Source organism: Natrix helvetica (genome assembly GCF_964273705.1).
Source record: "Natrix helvetica genome assembly, chromosome: 4".
NCBI lineage: Eukaryota > Metazoa > Chordata > Lepidosauria > Squamata > Natricidae > Natrix > Natrix helvetica.
Window position 1 is genome coordinate 168,668,572 of NC_138550.1, and position 21,604 is coordinate 168,690,175.

The window sequence follows — 21,604 nt, forward strand, 5'->3', positions numbered from 1 at the left end:
TTCTCCTCCTCCTCCTCTTCCTCCTCCTCCTCCTCCTCCTCCTCCTCCTCCTCCTCCTCCTCCTCCTCCTCCTCCTCCTCCTCCTCCTCATTCTTCCATATCCATCATCGGATGTTGGTGATGATGTTGGCCATCCTATTTTTATCAACAGCTGCACGGAAAGGTGCTTCTGAGTTTTCACCAAACCAGTTCCTTTGATTTTGAAAGCGAGTGAAGGATGCTGTATTTTTCTGGGTGCCACATCAGGTCCCCTTCATTGGCTGTGTTAAAGGAGAATCTGGACAGCATCTGGATAGTGCAGAGAAGAAGAACAAAGAAGATGAAAGGACTGGAGGCTAAACCATATGATGAACGATTGAGGGAACTAGGTACATCTAGTCTAATGAAGAGAAGAACTAGGGATGGCATGATAGCAGTCTTCCAGTATCTGTGGAGCTGTCACAGAGAAGAGGGGAGGTTAACCTATTCTCCAAATAGGGCAGGACAAGAAGCAATGGGTGGAAACCAATCAAGGAGAGAAGCAACCTGGAACTAAGGAGAATTTTTTTTTAATGGTGATAGCAATCAACCAGTGGAAGAGCTTGCCTTCAGAAGTTGTGGGAGCTTCCTCACTGGAGGTATTTAAGAAGAGATTGGACAATCAGAGAATGGTATAGGTTGGACTACAAGACTTCCAAGATCCCTTCCAGCCCATTTATTCTATGTTCTATTTGGTGAGGATGCTCCAGTTGAGATTCCTTTACTGAGCAGGGAATGGCTTCTGAGGCCCAAGTAGACACTCCCACCTTCAGGAGCCAAAAGGAAGATGCTCCTCTTAAATTGCTTGGCTGAAATAGACACAAAGTGGATGGATGGGAGTTGCACAGTGAAATACTGCTAGTTCTGATAAGTGTCTGTAGGGGAAATCTGAATTTATAATAATAATTAAATTCTAAATGTTGACTTTTTGGCACCAGCCTCCAAGGGATATATTTTAGAGATTTCTGGGAAGAAAAAATAAATAAATTTGTCTTCCTGGAAGCGTATCAGGCCTGTCTTAGTTTCATCACACTGATCTCTCTCTCTCCCCCTCCCCCTCCCTCCCCCTCCTTGTTTCTCTCTCATTCTCTCTCATTCTCTCTCATTTTCTTTCTCTCTCTCTCTCTCTCTCTCTCTCTCTGCTTTCTCTTCTCTCTCTTTCCCTTTCTCTCTCTGTGCCTCTTATTTTTTCTCCATTTCTTTCCCTTCCTCTTTCTCTCTCTCATCTCTTTTCTCATTCTTTCTTCTTTTATCTCTTCCATTCTCTTTCTTCTCTTTCTCTTTTCTCTCTCTCTCTCTCTGTCTTTCATTTTTTTCTCCCTTTTTTCTCGCTACTCTCTTTTTTCTCATTCTCTCTTTCTTCTCTCTCTTCTCTTTTTCCCTTCATTTTTTTCTCTTCTCTCTCTCATTTTCTCTTCCTTTCTTTCTCTTTCCCTCTCCTTCACTCTTTCCCTCTATCTATCTATCTCTTTTTCTCTCTCTCTTCCATTTTCTCTTACACGTTTCTCATTCTCTTCTCTCTCCTTCTCTCTCTCCCATTGTCTTTCTCTTTCTTTCTCTTTCTCTTTCCCTCTTCCTCTCTTTCTGTTCCCCCTCTATTTTATCTCTCTTTCTCATTATTTTTCTCTTTCTTCCATTCTCTTTCTCTCTTTCTCTTTCTTTTCCCTCTCTTGCACTCTCTCTCTTCCATTTTCTCTCCCTTTCTTTGTCTCTTTCTCATTCTGCCTCTTTTGCCCCCCCTCTCTCTTTTCTTTCCCTCATCTTGGTTCTCTCTCTTCTTCTTCTTCTCTCTCTCTTCTTCTCAAACGACCTATAACTTTTGAGACCCTTGCTATGGTTTACATCCAGAAGGAACATTGATTACTGTTGCTTTCAAAAACGATCCATGTAGTGTTTTGAAAAATGAGGCACATCTTTCGTTAATTCAAAATGAATGCCATTATGGGCTAATGAAAAAGAAGTGCTTCTGGTTTAAACTATAACCCTAACCAAGTTTTTAAAGAATCATTAATTAGCAGAGTTTGCCTAACTTCCTGGCTCAAATGCTTTGGGAAGCTGGTGGGTCTTCGCCACTTTGCAAAAAGCTTAACCAAGTTAGGGCCAACCTGATCTCGAGGGGAATGCAGTTCCCCAGAGTAGAAAATGTGTGATAGAATGTAATAAGGAGATGGATCCCCAGGCAGGTGAATTCCAGAGGTGTAAGAGGCAACTCAGCTCAGATATCATGTGTGAGAGAAAGAGGGCGAAGACATCCTCTCCTTAATAGTTCCAAGAGTATATTGTAAATGCAGATAGTATTCAGTTTGGCAAGATTCTGTCTATAGGTTTGAATCAAGAAAGAACTTAGCTTGGAAGAATCAACCATTTATCATTCTTGGTTTGGGACCTCCCTGACATACAGCACAACTCCCGGCTCCATTGAGATGACATTGTTTGATGGAAAGGAGTTGGAAATGATGTCCTCCTTGCTTGGTGGGACAAGCAGAGAAAACCGGGACAAGTAAGGGTTGAATAACCAGCATCCTGGATTACAATAGGATGCTCATGGAGAGCCATTGCAGCTTTTTTAGCACTGGTGTTATACGGCTGTAATAAAACAAAACAAAACAATTGCTTAAAAAAATATCTGCAGTGCTGCATTCTGGTCCAGCCAGAGCTTCCAAGTGATCTGGAAGATTAACAGCATGCAGAGAGCATTACGGTAATCCAAACAGAAGATGACTAAAGCATGAGTCACCAAGAAGATCATCTCCTGGACTAAGAACAGGGCACTGTTGGTACTCAAGGCAGACCTGTGCAAAGCCATAGTTTTGTGCTGTCCACAGATCCTTTTCTTGATGGTTGAATGACTAGTGGGTGAGTTTGAGTCAATCACCAGGAGAAAGCGACTTGTAGTTGACTGGATCCCTGGAGGCTTTTAAGAAGAGACTGGAGAGTCACTTGTCTGAAATGGTACAGGAGAAGGGCCAAGGGAGACATGATAGCAGTGCTCCAATATGTGAGGGGCTGCCACAGAGAGGTGGTGGTGGTGGTCAAGCTATTCTCCAAATCACCAGAGGGCAGGACAAAAAGCAATGGATGGACACTGAACAAAGAGAGAGATTCAACCTGGAAATAAGAAGGAATTTTCTGACAATGAGAACAATCAACCAATAGAAGTTGCCTCTGGAGCTTCATCACTGAAGGCTTTCAAGAAGAGATTGGACTGCCCTTTGTCAGAGATGGTGTAGGGTCTCCTGTTTGGGCAGGGGGTTGGACTAGATGACCTACAAGGACCTTCCAACTCTGTTACTCTATCTATCTATCCATCTATCTATCTATCTATCTATCTATCTATCTATCTATCTATCTATCTATCTATCTATCTATCATCTATCTATCTATCTATCTATCTATCTCTATATCTATCTATCTATCTATCTATCTATCTATCTATCTATCATCTATCTATCTATCTATCTATCTATCTATCTATCTATCTATCTATCTCTATATCTATCTATTTATCTATCATCTATCTATCTCCTACTTGGGCAGGGGCCTGGATTAGAAGATCACCAATCATCCCTTCCAGTTCTATTCTGATTCTTCTCCAAAGTACCTAAAGGCAGGACAAAAAGCAACAAATTGGAAGCTAATCAAAGAGACAACCAACCTAGAACCAAGGATAAATTTCCTGACAATGAGAACAATCATTTGGCTTCTCTCCAGAAGTTGTGGGTGCTCCAACACTGGAGACTTTTAAGAAGAGAATGGACAGTCACTTGTCTGAAGTGGTGTAGGATTTCCTGCTTGAGCAGGGGATGGACTAGAAGACCTCCAAGGTCCCTTATGACTTTATCAGGGGTGAAATTTGACCAGTCCGGACTGAACCGGTGGGAACAAGTTGAATTGGTTCACTGAACCAATAAAAACCACCCCTCCCCATGCCCACCCACTTGCCTGCTTGCCGCTCACCCCTTCTGGCCGCTCGCTCGCCCCTGGGACAGACTGCGGCCAGTGGCTGCCTTCTGAGCAGTGAAGGGGAGGGTGGGAGAAAAGTTTGGCTTCTCTCTGCCACAGCATTCAACATGGCTGCTTCTCTCCTCCTTCTCGGTCTCATAAACACACAGCAAACATGGGAAGGACGTGAGAAGCCAAGTTGAACGCTAGAAGACTTCACCAGCCAAAGTCTTTTCTGTCGGTTTTGTGGGTGTGGCTTGGTGGGCATGGCTTGGTAGTTTGCTGTGACTGATGTAAAGTTGGCCATGCCCACTCGGTCACATGACCTGCTCCACCACCAAGTCACGCCCACAGCCCCGGCAAGGGGAAAAAATTGAATGTCACCACCGAGCCTTATGATTCCATGTTCTCTTCTAACAACCATCTCTAACCCAGAGCATCGAGCTTCATTACCAGAAATGCCATTCAGCGCCACTTGCAAAACCAGAGAGGGAAATTGTACCTTGACTTTGTTCCTCCAATCGCTGATATCTGAGGAAGGGCAGATGGTGGAGCAGATGGCCTGCCAGGAATGATCCTCCTCCTCGTGTTGTGTTCATCACACAACAGCTTTCTAATTGCCTGGGCTACAAATTGCTTGGGCCAAGAGTAAAAGGGTCATTAGCTTTTCCCAACTGGATTCTTCCCAACTACGTTGGAGGTGGTGCTCCATGAACTCTGGCTGATCTAGACAGGATGACGGGATCGACAATCCAGACCAACCTGGTGAAGCCTGGAACCATCCAAAAAAAGGGTGCATATGCGCATGTCACATGCATGTGTCTTACTGCCTCTGTGAGCCTCCGCGATGCTCCAGCTGCTCAGTGGAGCGTCGCGCAGGTGCTATATGTGCCATGCACACTTGCGCAGAAGCACCGAAGACTTAAAAGAATGGTAAAGAGCTTGGGCGGGCAGGTGAGCCCTCTGGAGCACCGTACCGGAATGGTATCCAGTGTTCCGGGCAGGCTCCAGTACACCCGTACCAGGACTACCGCCTGCAGCCCACCACTGCACTGCACCAGAGGTGGGTTCCTACTGGTTTGGCTGAGTAGGTAATAATTTGGCCACCCACATCCCCGAACTGCTTCTACCTTGTTTTTTGCTTCTGCACATGCACAGAAGCATTTTCTTCACTACTGCACATGCGCATGTAGCCCGAAGCGCATCTCTGAGTGGACCGGCAGTAAAAGTATCCGGAACCCACCTTTGCACTGCACCCTGTTTTGGGCCTAGCGGGCCTCCCTGAAGCCTCCTGAAACAAAACAGAGTGCAGGGGAGCATGCCGCCCCTCCCCATGCTCCCCCCCCCACCGATGCATGTGTGTCTCCTGCATCTGCTGCCGAGAACCCAAAATCCGCTGCAGTGGAGCTGTGGTTGGAGAGGGCTCCAGGTGCCACCTGTTGTACATGTGCCATAGGTTTGCCATCATGGTCCTATACTCTATCAAATGACTATCCAATCTCTTGACAATCTCCAGTGATGGAAAACTCACTTCTGGAGTCAACCTGATCCAATGAAGGGAAGGGAAGGGAAGGGAAGGGAAGGGAAGGGAAGGGAAGAGGAATAATAAAGAATAGAATGGAATGGAATGGAATGGAATAGAATAGAATAGAATAGAATAGAATAGAATAGAATAATAAAGAACAGAACAGAACAAAGTAGAGTAGAGTAGAATAGAATAGAATAGAATAGAATAATAAAGAACAGAACAGAACAAAGTAGAGTAGAGTAGAATAGAATAGAATAGAATAATAAAGAACAGAACAGAACAAAGTAGAGTAGAGTAGAGTAGAGTAGAATAGAATAGAATAGAATAGAATAGAATAGAATAGAATAATAAAGAACAGAACAGAACAAAGTAGAGTAGAGTAGAGTAGAGTAAAATAGAATAGAATAGAATAGAATAGAATAGAATAGAACTCTTTATTGGCCTTGTGTGATTGGACACACAAGGAATTTGTCTTTGGTGCCGATGCTCTCAGTGTACATAAAAGACAAGATGCATTCGTCAAGATTAATTAAAGAGTGACAGAATAACAGAAGAGACCTTGGAGGTCTTCTAGTCCAACACCCCTGCTCAAGCAAGAAACCCTATGCCATGTCAGAGAAATAATTGTCCAATCTCTTCTTGAAAACCTTGAGTGATGGAGCACCCACAACTTCTGAAAGCAAGCCATTCCTCTGACTGATTGTTCTTCCTTCACATTGCATGGTTGGGAAACCCTGAGGTAAGGCAAGGCTGTTTTCAGATCTAGGCATGCCTATGGTTCTAGGTTGGTCTTACTTGGTTAATACTTTTCTAGACTCTCTGGGCCACGTATGGGCCCACTCTGTTTACGAGTTGCTTTACACGCTCAGGAAGGAAAGAAATATAATTGGAACTTGAAAAATCTCTACTCCCTCCTATCTCCTTGCTCCGAGTTGAGAAATAGCTTTAATATTCCTGTGACAGTTTCCCCTCGTTTATGTCTCGTAAATAACTTCAACGCATAAAGGCTGGCATTATTGAGGCAGAAGTGGGGTTCATTCTTCAATCTTGTCGGCTACAAACTCCACCTCGCCTTTTGCAGAAGTGTAGAATATTTATGGGAATTTTCATGAAATGCATTTATGGCTACCACGTGTTCTATTGCCCCCCGCATGTAAATATCGGCAAGTTTTATACTTGGTTTCTCTGCTACCCTCCTGGGCCACCGCCGATGAGGGGATACCAGTTGGATCTGGCTTTGAATACAAAATCCAAATAACTAATGTTCTTCTTTGAATGATTTGTTGTTGTTAATTGCGAAATCGTGTCTGGCCCATCGCGACCCCATGGACAACATTCCTCCAGGCCTTCCTGTCCTCTACCATCCTCTGGAATCCATTCAAGCTCACACCGACTGCTTCCAGCCACCTCATTCTCTGTCGTCCCCTTCTTCTTTTGCCCTCCATCGTTCCCAGCATGAGTCTCTTCTCCAGTGAGTCCTTCCTTCTTATCAGGTGGCCTCTTCAGGATCTGGTGTTCTAAAGAGCAGTCACAGTTGATCTCCTCTTCCCCAGCACCAGAGTTCAAAGGCCTCCATTCTTTGGCGCTCAGCCTTTCTTATGATAGCAGTCTTCCAATATTTGATATTTAACATGAAGAAGAGGGGGTCCACCTATTCTCCAAAGGACCTGAAAGACAAGGAATAATGTATGGAAACTGATCAAGGTGAGATTCGAGCTAGAAACAAGGAGAATTTTTGTGACAGTGAGAGCAGTGGAACAGAAGTTGCCTTCGGAAGTTGCAGGAGCTTCATCCCTGGAGGCTTTCAAGAAGAGACTGGATTGCCATCTGTCAGAAATGGTGTAGGGTCTCCTGCTTGGGCGTGGGGTTCGACATGATGACCTACAAGGTCCCTTCCAACTCTGTTAATCTGTAATCTATAAATGAAATGTTAGCCAAAGTTCTTTCAAACAAGTTCTCCAAGTTCTCACGTTCTTTCTCGATAGAACCTCAAGAAATCTGCGATGAAGACAATTTGGCCTCCGTAGTTTGGAAAGAGACTCCAGCTGGAGACGCAGCAGCTGTCCGATGTCCCCGTAATGCCACAGGTGAGATGTGGGAAACCATCAGATTATTCCCTTCCCCCTTTTCTTCCCCTCCTTCTGTTAGTTGGCATTTTAATCTTTGTTTCTGAAATATGATAAGGGTATATCGATAAAAAAGAATAGAGAAATTGTGGTTACACATGAACAAGAATCACCTTGCGTTATCTGTCTCCGATTCTGAAAAGAAAACAGGTAGGACATTTTGAGATCAGTAGTATATTCAATATTTAATTTTTAAACTAGGGGCTCATAATAATCTCCATCAAGATAACCTTGGTGAAAGAAGGAGGCAGTTAGCAAAATACATTAAACCCTGGAAAGAAAGAAAACTTTAGAAAGAAACCTAAATGGAGAACTCTCTTGGTTACAAGAGAAAGGGAAAATACGGTCTGATTTTTCAAGGTACTGATACTACAGTCTCCATCGGTGTTTTTAAACTGGGGAGTGATTACTCACAAGAGGTTAATTTAGGCATAGCCAGGGAGTAATGGAGTTATTGGCAATTGCTTGTTGGGGTCCTTGATGCTGGAGGAGGAAGTGGAGGAGGAAAAGGAGGAGCAGGAGGAGGAGGAGGAGGAGGAGGAGGAGGAGGAGGAGGAGGAGGAGGAGGAGGAGGAGGAGGAGGAGGAGGAGGAGGAGGAGGAGGAGAACTGGGGTATCCTGGGTGCTCTGTGAGCTTGGTTGTTTTCTTGCAGACGTTTCATGCCCAGCTAGGTAATAGCATCAGTGATAGATGAGAGTGGGGTTTATGGGGAGGAGGAAGAGGAGGAGGAGGAGGAGGAAGAGGAGGAGGAGGAGGAGGAGGAGGAGGAGGAGGAGGAGGAGGAGGAGGAGGAGGAGGAGGAGGAGGAGGAGGAGAAAGAGAAGGAAGAGAACTGGGGTGTCTTTGGTGCTCTCTAAACTTGGTTGTTTTCTTGCAGACGTTTCATGCCCAATTAGGTAACATCATCAGTGGTAGATGAGAGTGGGGTTTAGGGAGGGAGGAGGGAGGAAGAGAAGCTCTTCTTTTCATGTTGTGGTTTTCTTCCCTCATCAGGGTTGATCCTACGGCGGTGTCTCCTGGATGAAGATGGGATCGCCTATTGGACGCTTCCAACCTATGTCAAGTGTGTCTCCATAGACTACAGGAATATCCAGATGATGGTGAGTGAGATTGACCCTCAGAATGAGATGGGAAATAGGGGCTTTCCGATTTGAACCTCTGAAAGTGGCATCTCGAGAACATCCCAAAGCTGCTTTTCCAAGAGGCAACAGGACTTTCTTCGTTTTTCCTTGAAAACGCTTCACTTCTCATCCGAGCTTCTTCAGCTCTTCCGTTCAGAACTGAAGAAGCTTCTTGCTTGAGAAGCGAAACGCCTACAAGGAAAAACAAAGAAAGTCCAGTTGTTTCTTAAGAAAGCACCTCTGGGAGAGCCATGACCTGAATGACTGAGAACCTCCATAGACATTTAGTTGACTCAATTCTTGTGTCAGGGTTCCAAATGGCATCCAAAAGTAAATCAGAGTCCATGCAAAGCATTGCTCAAAGTTCCAATTGATTAAGAGAGCCATATTAGCACACCTGGGAAAACATGAATCTGAAAGCTTCCCGGTTTTCCCCAACTAGTTGAAAGTTCGAGATCTTGCCCCCACACCCACAAGTCCATCCCATGGTCCCATCTCCCACTGCCATGCTGGCAGCTTCCACCCATCCAGTTCCAGTCAGCTGCAGAGGTGCAGAGACAAAGGATGACCTTGGGTTTCTGGAAAGAATTTTGTTATGGCTACATATCATCGAACTCCATACAATCCCCCCTCCCATTTCCCCACAATAGATAAGGCATAGTAGAATAATAGAAAGTGTGGGCAGGCGAAAGATCCAAGAGGATCTGCAGGCCTGACAATTCTATTCTTTGGAAATATTTCTTGACCAAACTAGGTAACATCATCAGTGCACTGAATGAAGAAGATCATCCTTCATTTCCACATCGAGGCAACTTCTCTGAGGAAAGAACAAAATGTGTGGACAATTGCGTTTGCAGGAGAAGCATCTAAATAGTGGGAAAAGCAATGGATCCAGGCCCAAGGGTCAGACGTTGATTTGAGCCCCAAAGGTGTTTTTTTTAAGAGGCAGCTGGATGTTCCTGCTTTTCCTTGAAGAGGTTTTGCTCCTCATCCAAAAAGCTCCTTCAGTTCTGACTGAATGGTGGAGAGAATGAAAAGATTTGTATTCCATGCAGTCATCTGGTCATTTGCACTCTTTCTAAGAGGCGTTGAGGCCACCTGGAGGTTTAGCCCACTCAGCCCCATTCAGATATTTTAGGATCTGATTGAGGATATTCATTTCACTTCTCCTCCTTCTTTTCCTTCTTCTCTTCTTCCTTCCTTCTCTTTCTCTTTTCATTCTCATTCCCTTTCTCCACTTCCTTCTTTTTCTCCTTCTTCACTTCCTTCTCTTCTTCCTTCTTCCCATCTTCCTCCTCCTCCTCTTTCTATTCCTCCTCTTCCTCTGGGAAAAACCCCCTCCCTTCTAGCACTGAAGGTGTTATCTAGTTGGGTCATGAAACATCTACAAGAAAACAACCAAGCTCAGAGAGCACCAAGAACCTCACAGTCCTTCTCCTCCTCCTCCTGTTCCTTCTCCTTCTCCTCTTCCTCCTCCTCTCTGCAAGCCACACTCCCTTCTATCACTGAGGATGTTACCTAGTTTCGTAATGAAACATCTGCCAGCAAGGAACCAAGATCAGAGACTGCCAAAGACCCCACAGTTGATCTCTGAGCTACAAATATTCTCTTCTATCATTTTTAGTTAATGGTTACAGCAGTTCTGATCTTGGTCAATGGCAGCTCATCTCACTCATGCCTTTTTCAAGCTTCCTGTAAGAAATGTCAAATGGAAAACAAATGCACATGGTGCAAACGAATCAGCTGATCACTTCAACACAATCCAGCTGTGTGTGGCAGCAGCCCAGGGACCTCATACAATCCTGGGTTGTATAAACAGAGACATAGAATCAAAGTCATGTGAAGTATTAGTACCGCTTTACAAGGCCTTAGTAAGGCCACGTCCTGGAATGCTGCATCCAGTTTTGGTTGCCACAATATTAAAAAGAAAAATGTTGAGGCTTTGGAAAAAGGGCAGAAAAGAGCAACTAAGATGATTAAAGGCCTGGAGATTAAAACATGTGAAGAACGGTTGCAGGATTTGGGTTTGGCCAGTCTAGAGAAAAGAAGGAGTAGGGGAGACAGGAGAGTAGTATTCCAGTATTTGAGGGGCTGCCACCAAGAAGAGGGGGGGGTGTCAACTTATTTTCTGAAGCATCACAAGGCAAGGCAAGAAATAATGGATGGAGAAGCAACCTGGAACTAAGGAGAAACTTCCTAACAGTGAGGACAATTAGCCATTGGAACAGCTTGCCACCAGAAGTTGTGGGTGCTGCATCACTGGATGTTTTAAAGAAAAGAATGGGACAGCCCCTTGTCTGATATGGCATAGGGTGACCTGATTGAGCAGGGGGTTGGACTAGAAGACCTCCAAAGTCCCTTCCAGCTCTATTCTGATTCTCCCATGTTTTTCATTTCCAGTCCATTTGTTCCCTTGGACTAGACATAGCCAATGTCATGCCTACAGCCATCTTTTCTTTGGGGTCTTTGGCCTGCCACACTTTCTATTATTCTACTAAGCATTTTCTATTGTGGGAAAATGGGAGGGGGGGATGTATGGAGTTAGATGATAGGTAGCCATAACAACATTCTTTCTGGAAAGCCAAGGTCATCCTTTGTCTCTGCACCTCTGCACCTGACCGGAACTGGATGAGTGGAAGCTCCAACATGGCAGTGGGAGATTGGACCAAGTGATGGACTTGTGGGTGTGGGGGCAAGATCTTGAACTTTCAACTAGGTGGGGAAAACTGGGAAGCTTTCAGATTCCGGTTTTCCCAGATATGCCAACATGGGTCTCTTCATCAATTGGAACTTTGAGGAATCCTTTGCCTCGGACTCTGATTTACTTTCAGATGCTATTTGGAATCCTGCAATTGTTCTTCATATGTTTTAACCCCAAGACCCTTAATCCTCTTTGTTGCTCTGCTCTGCACTCTTTTCAGAGTCTCAACATCTTTTTCCTCATCACGAAATCATCAGAGTAGCTCACTCAAGACCTCAATCTTATTGGTTCCATTTCGGATGACCTTACTGGCCACCTGAAGCGGTCCAGAAATCTTGGTTTTAAAATAGCTAGCAATCTGGGCTTGTAGCACCAGTGAATTTTCCTCATTTCTTCTCTGGAAGAATTGCAGAAACTGTAGTCCAAGTGTGAGCTGTGGATTTTATCTTCCTTAAGAGAAGCTTTTAATGCTCTTAAGTATGCAGGTCTTTGAATCAATTGTACACAAGTACTGTATTTTGATTGGTGGATTAGATGCCACTTTAATATACCTGTGTATCAGAGAGGTCCTATGCTGGCTGGAGAATTCTGGGAGTTGAAGTCCACAAGTCTTAAAGTTGCCAAGTTTGGGACCCCTGGTGTAGCAGAATAACACTAACAAAGTAATGACAGTGTTAAAAGGGACCTTGGAGATCGTCTATTCCAACTCCCTGGTCCAGCAGTAAACCCTATCCCATTTCAGACAAATAGTTATCCAATCTCTTCTTTAAAACTTCCAGTGTTAGAGCATTCACAACTTCTGGAGGCAAGTTGTTCCACTGATTCATCGTTCTGTCAGGAAATTTCTCCTTAGTTCTAGGTTAATTCTCCCCTTGATCAGTTTCCATCCATTGCTTCTTTGGTGCTTTGGAGAATAGGTTGACCTCCTCATCTTTGTGACAGCATCTTAAATATTAGAAGAGTGGTATCATGTCACCCCTAGTCCTTCTTTTCATTAGACTAGTCATACCCTTTTCCAGCCACTAGTCCTGTTTGTTTGGTTGTGCTAAAAAACATAGCAAAGGAAATGGTGCTGGAGAAGACTCCTGCGAGTCCCTTGGTCTGCAAGGCCATCCAACCGGTCAGTCTTAGAGGAGACTCACCCTGACTGCTCTTTAGAAGGCCAGATCCTGAAGAGGAAACTCAAATACTTTGACCACCTAATGAGAAGGAAGGACTCCCTGGAGAAGAGCCTCATGCTGGGAACGATGGAGGACAAAAGAAGAAGAAAGGGACGGCAGAGAAGGAGGTGGCTGGATGGAGTCACCGAAGCAGCAGGCATGAGCTTAAATGGACTCCAGAGGATGGGAGAGGACACGAAGGCCTGGCAGAACATGGTCCATGGGGTTGCTATGGGCCAGACATGACTTCGCAACTAACAAGAAAGGAAATATTATGAAATAACATTTGTTCTTCTTTTTGACTTGCCAGACCAGGGAGCATCTCTCAAAAGCTCAGAGGGGTCTAGTTGGTGAAGGGGTCTCGGAAGTCTTGCAGAACCTGGTGGAGATCTCTCAGGATGGAACCAGCTACAGTGGGGATCTGTTGTCGACTTTTGACGTACTCAGGAACATGACTGAGATTTTCCGCAGAGCGTATTACAATCCGACTACGAACGACGTACAGGTGAGCTTATATGCAGGAATCCACACAGGAGTGAGTTAGCATGGGCATGAAGGTCGATATTTAAATTAAAAATGCTTCCATTTTTTTAAAAAGAAAACTGAGCATGCTCAATATAGAATAGAATAGAATAGAAGAAAGAAGAACGCAGAAAGAATAAGAGAGAATAGAATAGAAGAAGGGAAGGGAACAGAACAGAATAGAATAATGAATGAAAGGAATGGAATGGAATGGAGGAAAGAAGAAAGAAGAGAGAATAGAATAGAAGAAGGGAAGGGAAGGGAACGGAACAGAACAGAACAGAACAGAACAGAATAGAATAGAATAGAATAGAATAATGAATGGAATGGAATGGAATAGAATTCTTCATTGGCCAAGTGTGATTGGGCACACAAGGAATTTCTCTTTGGTGCTTATGCTCTCAGTGTACATAAGGAGAATAAAATACATTTATCAAGAATAAAAAGATACAATGCTTAGTGATAGTCAAGGTTACCAATAAGTTATCAAGTTATCAAACCGTACTAGGAAACAAATAAAAACACTATAAATTGAAAGATGCAAGCAACATGGTTATATATAGTGGGGAGAGATAGATACTAGGAAGGACAACAAGAAGAATAGTAATACAGTCTTAGTACATTATTGACAGTGTTGTGGGGAGAGTGATGGCATTCGGGGAAAAAAAACTGTTTAGTTGTTAGGGTTTGCAGTGCCCTATAGCGTCATTTTGAGGATAGAAGTTGAAACAATTTATGTCCAGGATGTGGAGCGGTCTGTAGATATTTTCACGGCCCTCTTTTTGACTCGTGCAGTGTACAGGTCCTCAAGGGAAGGCAGGTTGGTAGCCATTGTTTTTTCTGCAGTTCTAATTATCCGTTTGTCTTGTTCCGTCTTGATTCCAGAGCAGCGTCCATCAATCTTGCCAACTTGAAAATGCATGGACTTCAAGCCTAGCTGGCTGGGGAATTCTGGGAATTGAAGTCCATGTATTTTAAAATTGCCACGGTTGAGAAACCTTGATCCAGAGCGATTCCAACAGAGCTCTTTCATAGTTTCTCATGTGCTGTGAAGTTGCTCGTACTATAGATGTGGGTAAAGATGGCGTGACAGCATAATTCATTCATCATTTTGATGAAAGCTTTCGATTCCCTCTGAAAGCCAAAATGTGTAAGGAACAGTTGGCAACACTTGATGAGATCCCAGCTGATCATCCCTGAAACATCAGCAATCAGTCCCAGGCCTGACTGGGATGGATAATGGGAGATTAGATAATCAGTAAACAAGTAACAAAGAGGGGTATTGATTAGGGGATGTGTTCACCCAGGCAGTCGATTCCCGTTAATGCCTTGATCAGTACCTGCTTTGCCAGGACATAAACCCCTGATGGGGACAAATTGACAGGCATGGTAGGGACAGAATTTAGATGAGCTGAAGACTTCTTGCAGTCTTAAAAAATAAGCGGAAACAATAATCTTTTTTGGGGGGGAATGCAGAATGGGATTGAATGGAGTGGAGTGGAGTGGCATGGTGTGGTGTAGTGTGGAGTGGAGTGGAGTGAAGAGTGGAGTGGAGTGGGGTGGGGTGGGGTGTGATGGCATAGGATAGGACCGGACAGGATAAGATAGGACAGATTGATGAATAGAATTAGAATTAGAATTAGAAGAAGAATTAGAAGAAGAATTAGAAGAAGAAGAAGAAGAAGAAGAAGAAGAAGAAGAAGAAGAAGAAGAAGAAGAAGAAGAAGAAGAATTAGAATTAGAATTAGAATTAGAATTAGAATTAGAATTAGAAGAAGAAGAAGAAGAAGAAGAAGAAGAAGAAGAAGAAGAAGAAGAAGAAGAAGAGTAGCATGGAATGGAAGAATAGAATAGAATAGAATAGGGTAGGGCAGGGCAGGGCAGGGCAGGACAGGGAATGGGACAGGACTGGACAGGACAGGAATGGAATAGGAATAGGAATAGGAGTAGAGTGGAGTGGAGTGGAGTGGAGTGGAGTCGGGTCGGGTCGGGTCGGGTCGGGTCGAGTAGAGTAGAGTAGAGTAGAGTAGAGTAGAGTAGAGTAGAATTCTTTATTGGCCAAATGTAATTGAACACACAAGGAATTTGTCTCCAGCGCAGAAGCTCTCAGTGTGCATACAAACAACGAAGAAATGTAACCATAAGATACCAATAATAGAATGCAATAGGAAAGATGAGGAGGATAATAATAACACATAGTTAATAAATAGACATAACACAGTGTTGTGAGAATTAGATGTTCAGTCAAGTGTTGGCATGAGGGGGAAAAAGTGCCTCCATGTCTACTTATTTTGGCATGCAAAGTTATTATATCATTATTAATTATCAATCAATAAATGAATAATAATTTCATCACAAGAATGGAGGGAATTTTCCCCTCCATTCTTAGCAGGTCGCTCCATTGCCATTTTTTTCCTTCCTCCCAAAAAAATTAAATTGAATTGAATGTTTTATTTGGTCAATCATGGTTAGACACCAAAGGAATTTGTCTCAGGTACAGAAGTGCATATGCAAAACAGCATCCTTATCATAGTCCCAAGAAAAGGGAGGAAAAAAAGAAGATGATAAGAAGGATAAATACTAATATTTCAGCCACACTACTTAGGTGAAAATGCACAGTCTTTAGACCAGCGGTCATCAACTGGTGACCCATGGACCACCAGTGGTCTGCGAGAAAATTTTGGTGGTCTGCAGAAAAATCTTTGCATGTTTGCATTTTTTTATATTGCACTAAATCAGGGATCCTCAGCCTACGTCCCCTGGGCCGGGTACGGCCCGCCAAAGCAATTACTCCTGCTCGCTGATGGGATGGGCTCCTTGGGGCACTTAGCTTGGCTGCCTGTTTAGTAGCTCCAGCCCATCCCTCCCTGGGAATCCAGGCGCTTCAGTGCGCGACACTTCAGTCGGGCTCCTCAAAAGACAGAGTTTGCAGGAGGCCAATCTAGAGCCCTGGCTGGCTGCAAGACAGACATTCATTCTTGGCCATATTTGAGATACCTCACTGCAATGGACAGCAAACCTAGGGTTGACCCCGGGTGCTTCTCTCCGCTAACAGGCAGCCTAGCTAAGTGCTTGAAGGACTCCATCCGGTCACTAATTCATATTAGTGGTCCACAGGATTTAAATTATGAATTTATGGTCTCTGAGGTCCAAAACGTTGGTGACCTTTGCTTTAGACAGGACAGAGAGAACTAGTGTTTGGAGAAATGTCCTTCTGGGAAAAAGACACTGGAAACATGGAGGCTGCTTGGAAAGATGGTGTAATGATGGACAGGATCACATGGTTTGAGGTCCTGAACAGAAAAGGGGGATCGCATGCTTCAATGTTGGGTGAAGAAGAAGAGAGAGGACGAGATGCTGAAAGTCCCTGGTTTTATACTCTCTGTTCGGCCCCACCTCTCTGTTTCCTGTTCCTGTGTAACAAAATGTATTCTGATTGGTTATCAGACTCCCCCATAGGAGTCAAAACACAACTCTCTAGGTTGTGTTTTGAGTCTCAAGTTTGGTTGAGTTCTCAGACACCCTGTGGTGAGTTGGGTAAAGGGCGAATACTATCATGTCTTAATCCCATCACCCTGGAGCTGAAGGGGAGAACTCGTTATTATGTAGAATAGACTGGCTTGGGCATCTTAATGGCCCATTGACAAAGAGGGATGGGCAGGGAGCTGTAGGGAGCTACTTTGTCTTTAAAACATGTTTCTCCCTTTTCACATCTGGGGAAATATCATATTCTGCCTTTTCAATATTTCCTAGGCTATTTCATTCTTCTTAGAAGAGGGATGGGTTTTAACTTCCTACACTAGCAGAGTGAGGGCAAGAGGGGGGGGGAAATTGTCCCTGTGTCTAGTTGTTTGGGCATTCAACACCCTACAGCGCCATCTTGAGGGGACAAGTTGAAACAGTCTATGTCCAAGATGTGAGAGGTCTACAGATATCTTCTCAGCCCTCATTCTGACCTGTGCAATAGACAAGTCTTCTAGGAAAGGCACGGTTGCTTCTCATTGTCCTTTCTGCAGTCTTGGCTATCTGTTGGAGTCTGGACCTGTCCTGTTGGGTTGATGGACAGGAGGTGATGGTGGTGAAGAACATCTGGAGATGACTCCTCATGAGGTTTCAGCTCAACTTTAATGCCTGAGATGCTGAAATCGCTGGTGCTCTGGTTGTGAAGTAATCTCAGACTTGAGCATTCAGAAGGATCTTCCATCCATCGATGGGAGGTGAATTCCAAAACTCAAATGCTGCTTTGCTATTTAAGCACTGTAGTGCAATGTTTCTCCACCTTGGCCGGCTGGGGAATTCTGGGAGTTGAATTTTGCCCATTTTCAAGCTGCCAAGATGGAGATACACTACTATGGTACTTCTCAAAATCCATTCTAGAATAGAATAGAATAGAATGGAATAGAATGGAATGGAATAGAATAGAATAGAACAGATTTGGAAGGGACCTTGGAGGTCTTCTACTCCAACCCCCTGCCTAGGCAGGAAACTGTAACCCACTTCAGACAAAGGGATATCCAGCATCTTCTGAAAAACTTCTGGAGGCAAGTTGTTCCACTGATTAATTGTTCTAACTGCCAGGAAATTTCTGCTTAGTTCTAAGCTGCTTCTCTCCAACTTTGTTATTCTATCATTCTACCGAGGGTGTGTCAATTTCAGGGATGAATCCCCTGGCTCTCTGTTTTCTGTCTTCTCAGAACTTCGTCCAGGTAATTAGCAACGTCTTGACCGAAGACAACCGAGACAAATGGGAAGAAGCTCAGCTGGTACGTGAATCTTCAGATTCCTGATATAACGTCCTCTGGAAATTGCTTGGAGGGAGAATGGCAATTATCTCAGAGTTTATAATACAGGTGGCCCTCAATTTATGACCAGTTGCTTGGTGTTCGTAAGTCAAGAACTATCTGTGTAAACTATATAGTAACATTTGCTTAGTGACAGTTGGAAGGAACTAGAACCCGCAGTCAACTGGCAATGGGTCCAAAGTCACCCAGCCAGTTTTCATGTCTAAATCATGACTAGAACTCACAGTCTCCTGGTGATTGGCTCAAAATCCCTCAGTTGGCTTTCATGACTAAGACGGGACCAGAACTCAGTCTCCTGGTGATTAACCCAAACTCACATTGCTGCCTTTCATGTCTAAGGTGGAACTAGAACTCACCGTCACCTGGTGATTGGCCCAAAGTCACCCAGCCAGTTTTCATGTCTACATCAGGACACTAGAACTCACCCATTCTCCTGGTGATTGGCTCAAAATCCCTCAGTTGCCTTTCATGTCTAAGGTGGGACTTGAACTCACCACCTGGTTTCTATGCCAGCACCTTCCTCGCTACATCAAACCGGCTTTGGGCTGCAAAGAGGCAGGGGATGCTGAGAAAAAAAGAAAAGAAATAAAAGCTAAGCTTTTGTACAAAAATGTTTGCGAGAACGCTTCCTTTCCGGTGTAAGAGGAGAAAAGAAAAAGCGACAGCCACAAAATAAAAAATATAAAAAAATAATAACAGTGCCCCCTTTTGAAAAAGCCAAGCATGTAGACAAGAAGACAAAGTGACACTTGGAAGCTTAGTTCAACATTATCAAAGGTACCTTGATGGCACAGAGACAAAACTCTTTCAGCAGATTTTCAAACAAAACTCTGCAATGCTGAAACGCGGGAACCTAGGAGCTACGCTGTCTAATCCCATTTTTTCTTTTTTTACAAAGAAACGTCTCTGTCTTAGCCACGGTGGCATTTTTTCTCTGCGTATCCTCCCGGGGGTGCCCTAGGCCAAAGACGTGGGAATCAGCCAAGATAAAATCTTCAACTAAGTTATTAACACAACATGTTTAATCAGGTTATCGGAAGCTCCCCGGAGCCAACAGTTCGGTGTGGTGGAGCAGAACAGAAAACGGGTTAATTCCGTATCTGTAATTAACAAAGGGGATTAAAAAAAAGAACCAAGGCGTAAACAGGCTGGAGGTGAGATCTTATAATCTATTAGCTGTTCTGGCCCGCCAGTGGAGCTGGCAGCAGATTCGGACAGTGAGGAGGTTGGGGAGGAATCTGGGCCAGTCTTGGAGTCTGGGGAAGACTCTGACGAGGACTCTGTGTCGGAGGCAGAGAGGGGGCCAGGGCCGTATGCCAGTTCTCAGCTGCCTTTGGAGTCAGACATCAGTGAGGCGGACGAACAGCTGGAGCCTGTTCCCAGTGTACACAGAGTTGCCAGACGAAGGGAACAGCTAAAGAACAGGGGTCGACTTGGGAGTAAGGCCACAGGTGGACAATGAAGGGCCCCTCCCATAAGGAATAAAAGAGGAGCGAAAGGGGAGTGGAGTTTGCAGGAGACAATTAGTTCGCTTCATTGGTTCGTGACTCTCCGAGGCTCCTTGCCAAGTTTTGCAGATATTGGAGGAGTTCTGGAGGAGGCTGATGAGGAAGAGCAGGAACAGCTGGGTCCAGTGCTTGACATGCAGTTGCACAAAAAGTATAGAAGAGGAGAGCAGTGGAAATCTATGGGCTGGTCCTTGGGATGGAAGCGCCACCGCGGCTAGCTAAGCCCCACTCTAGCTCTGGGGGATAAAAGGAGATGAATAAGTGTTGCAGACAGAACAGTAACTCTTATCCTCCAGTGAGTTGTCTTGCCGCGATTTGGCATTGACAAATTGGCTGTGTTGTCCTAGACACCTTTAGGAAGGTTAAGAGGGCAGGGCAGCCATCAAAACTTTGGAACTGGATTGTAAGCACCTCTGGGGAGGTCCATTATGACTGCGAAGCAAATGGTCATAGGTTGAGGATTACCTGTGCAGTAGTCAGATCTTCAACCCATTGAGTGAAAGACATGTGTCTTTCCAATGCTGCAATCTTAGCCTTTTCAGCCAATGTAAAGGCACAGAAAATCCATCTTCCCATTTTGCCATGCGTGGTAACAGTGGAAATTGTACAAATGCATTTGTTTCCTTGCATTTTCCCAGTCTGTATGTGGATATCCACTTTGACCTTGTTAGAAATTCTGTTTGTATATATATCGCCATAGAGCAAACAAAGAGTACTGTCACCATGTGATTTACTGCTTAACGGTTTCGTATGTATGTGCATACTAGTTGCCAAACCTCTGAATTTTAATCACATGAACCACAGGGATACTATAACGGTCACTAAGTGTGTAAAAACCCTACTAAGTCACTTTTTTGCAGTGCCCGTGTGCTTTTGATCGGTCACTAAATGAACGGTTGCAAGGCAAGGGCTACCTGTATGTCCTTGGGTCCCACCTGTCCTGTTTCACTGAGGTCCTGCTCCCATGTTGCAGATGGGGTCCAACATCAAAGAACTTTTCCGACTTCTGGAGGACTTCATTGACGTCGTCGGCTTTCGCATGAAAGATTTTCAGGATTCTTATCAAGTGACCGACAACTTGGGTGAGTACATTGGACCGATCCAAGCTCCCCCCTCCCCGCATTGATTTCTAAGTGGTAGCGTTCTGACCTAGGCTTCCTCAAAAATCATGAGGCAGAGTCCTGGTCCGGACAAAACCCCTTTTATTAAACAAATGTGAATTCCTCTCATTCACATTCAGCCAAGGCCTGGCAAATAGTCTTTCAAAGGAGTATTTATGTCTACAGACCTTATCTAGCTTGGAAAGCTGCCATGTAAACATTTCCCAAATGAGGTGTTGTGCAAGGAAAGACTGGGCACAGAGTCTCTGAGATTCACGGACAGATCTTCACACTCCTAAAATGAATGAACGAACAAATTGTTTCCTGCAAACTCCACTCCCCTTTCGCTCCTCTTTTATTTCCTATGGGAGGGGCCATTCACCTTCCACCTGTGACTTTACTCCCAAGTCTACCCTGATTTCTGAGCTGTTCTTTTCTTCTGGCAGCTCTGCGCATGCGCACACTGGGAACAGGCTCCAGCTGTTCCTCTGCCTCACTTCTATTTAGCTCCCTAGGCACCTGATCACTGCCAAACGGTCTCAGCCCCGTCTCTGCCTCTGATGCAGAGCCCTCATCAGAGCCTTCCCCAGACTCCAGGACTGGCCCATGCTCCTCCCCAACCTCCTCACTGTCCGACTCTGTTCCCAGATCTGCTGGCCACTGGTGGGCCACAACAGCAGGATGCAAATACTGGGACAATGGATCCATTCCCTTTATCCAGATATAGCTTTCCGATGAAGATTGCTCAGCTTCTCTGAAAGAGGGCAAGTTGAGGTCAAACCACAATGAGAGTTTTGACCCATTTTATGTTTATGGGAAAAAGAGATGCCCAGCAGGTTTGATTTATGCCTCTCCTGGCAGTTTACACAATAAAAATAAAAGCAAAATAAACCTAATAAAATATATGCTGATGGGCAGGCAAAACACAATTTTAAAGCCCACCTTCTAATATAAGAATGGCTTAGAAGGGATGCACTGCAGCCTGCACCGATGTGCGATTCTCCCTGGTAGAGGTGAATGAAGTCGTATCGGAGGCCATACAAAAATGGAGAGAGGGGAAGTGGTTATGAAAGCA

General features: G+C 44.5%; 1 protein-coding gene across 1 annotated transcript in view; it reads left to right on the forward strand.

The window, feature by feature from the left end:
- Positions 1–20,555, forward strand: part of LOC309391677 (adhesion G protein-coupled receptor B1-like) — a gene marked incomplete at both ends in the record, with an annotated part of 29,524 nt that extends 8,969 nt beyond the window's left edge. The window contains 5 exons of the mRNA XM_081952342.1: positions 7,474–7,575; positions 8,609–8,715; positions 12,908–13,102; positions 17,814–17,882; positions 20,403–20,555. Of these exons, the coding sequence (XP_081808468.1) occupies positions 7,474–7,575; positions 8,609–8,715; positions 12,908–13,102; positions 17,814–17,882; positions 20,403–20,555 (626 nt within the window). The remainder of the gene's footprint in view (positions 1–7,473; positions 7,576–8,608; positions 8,716–12,907; positions 13,103–17,813; positions 17,883–20,402) is intronic.
- Positions 20,556–21,604: the final 1,049 nt, after the last annotated feature.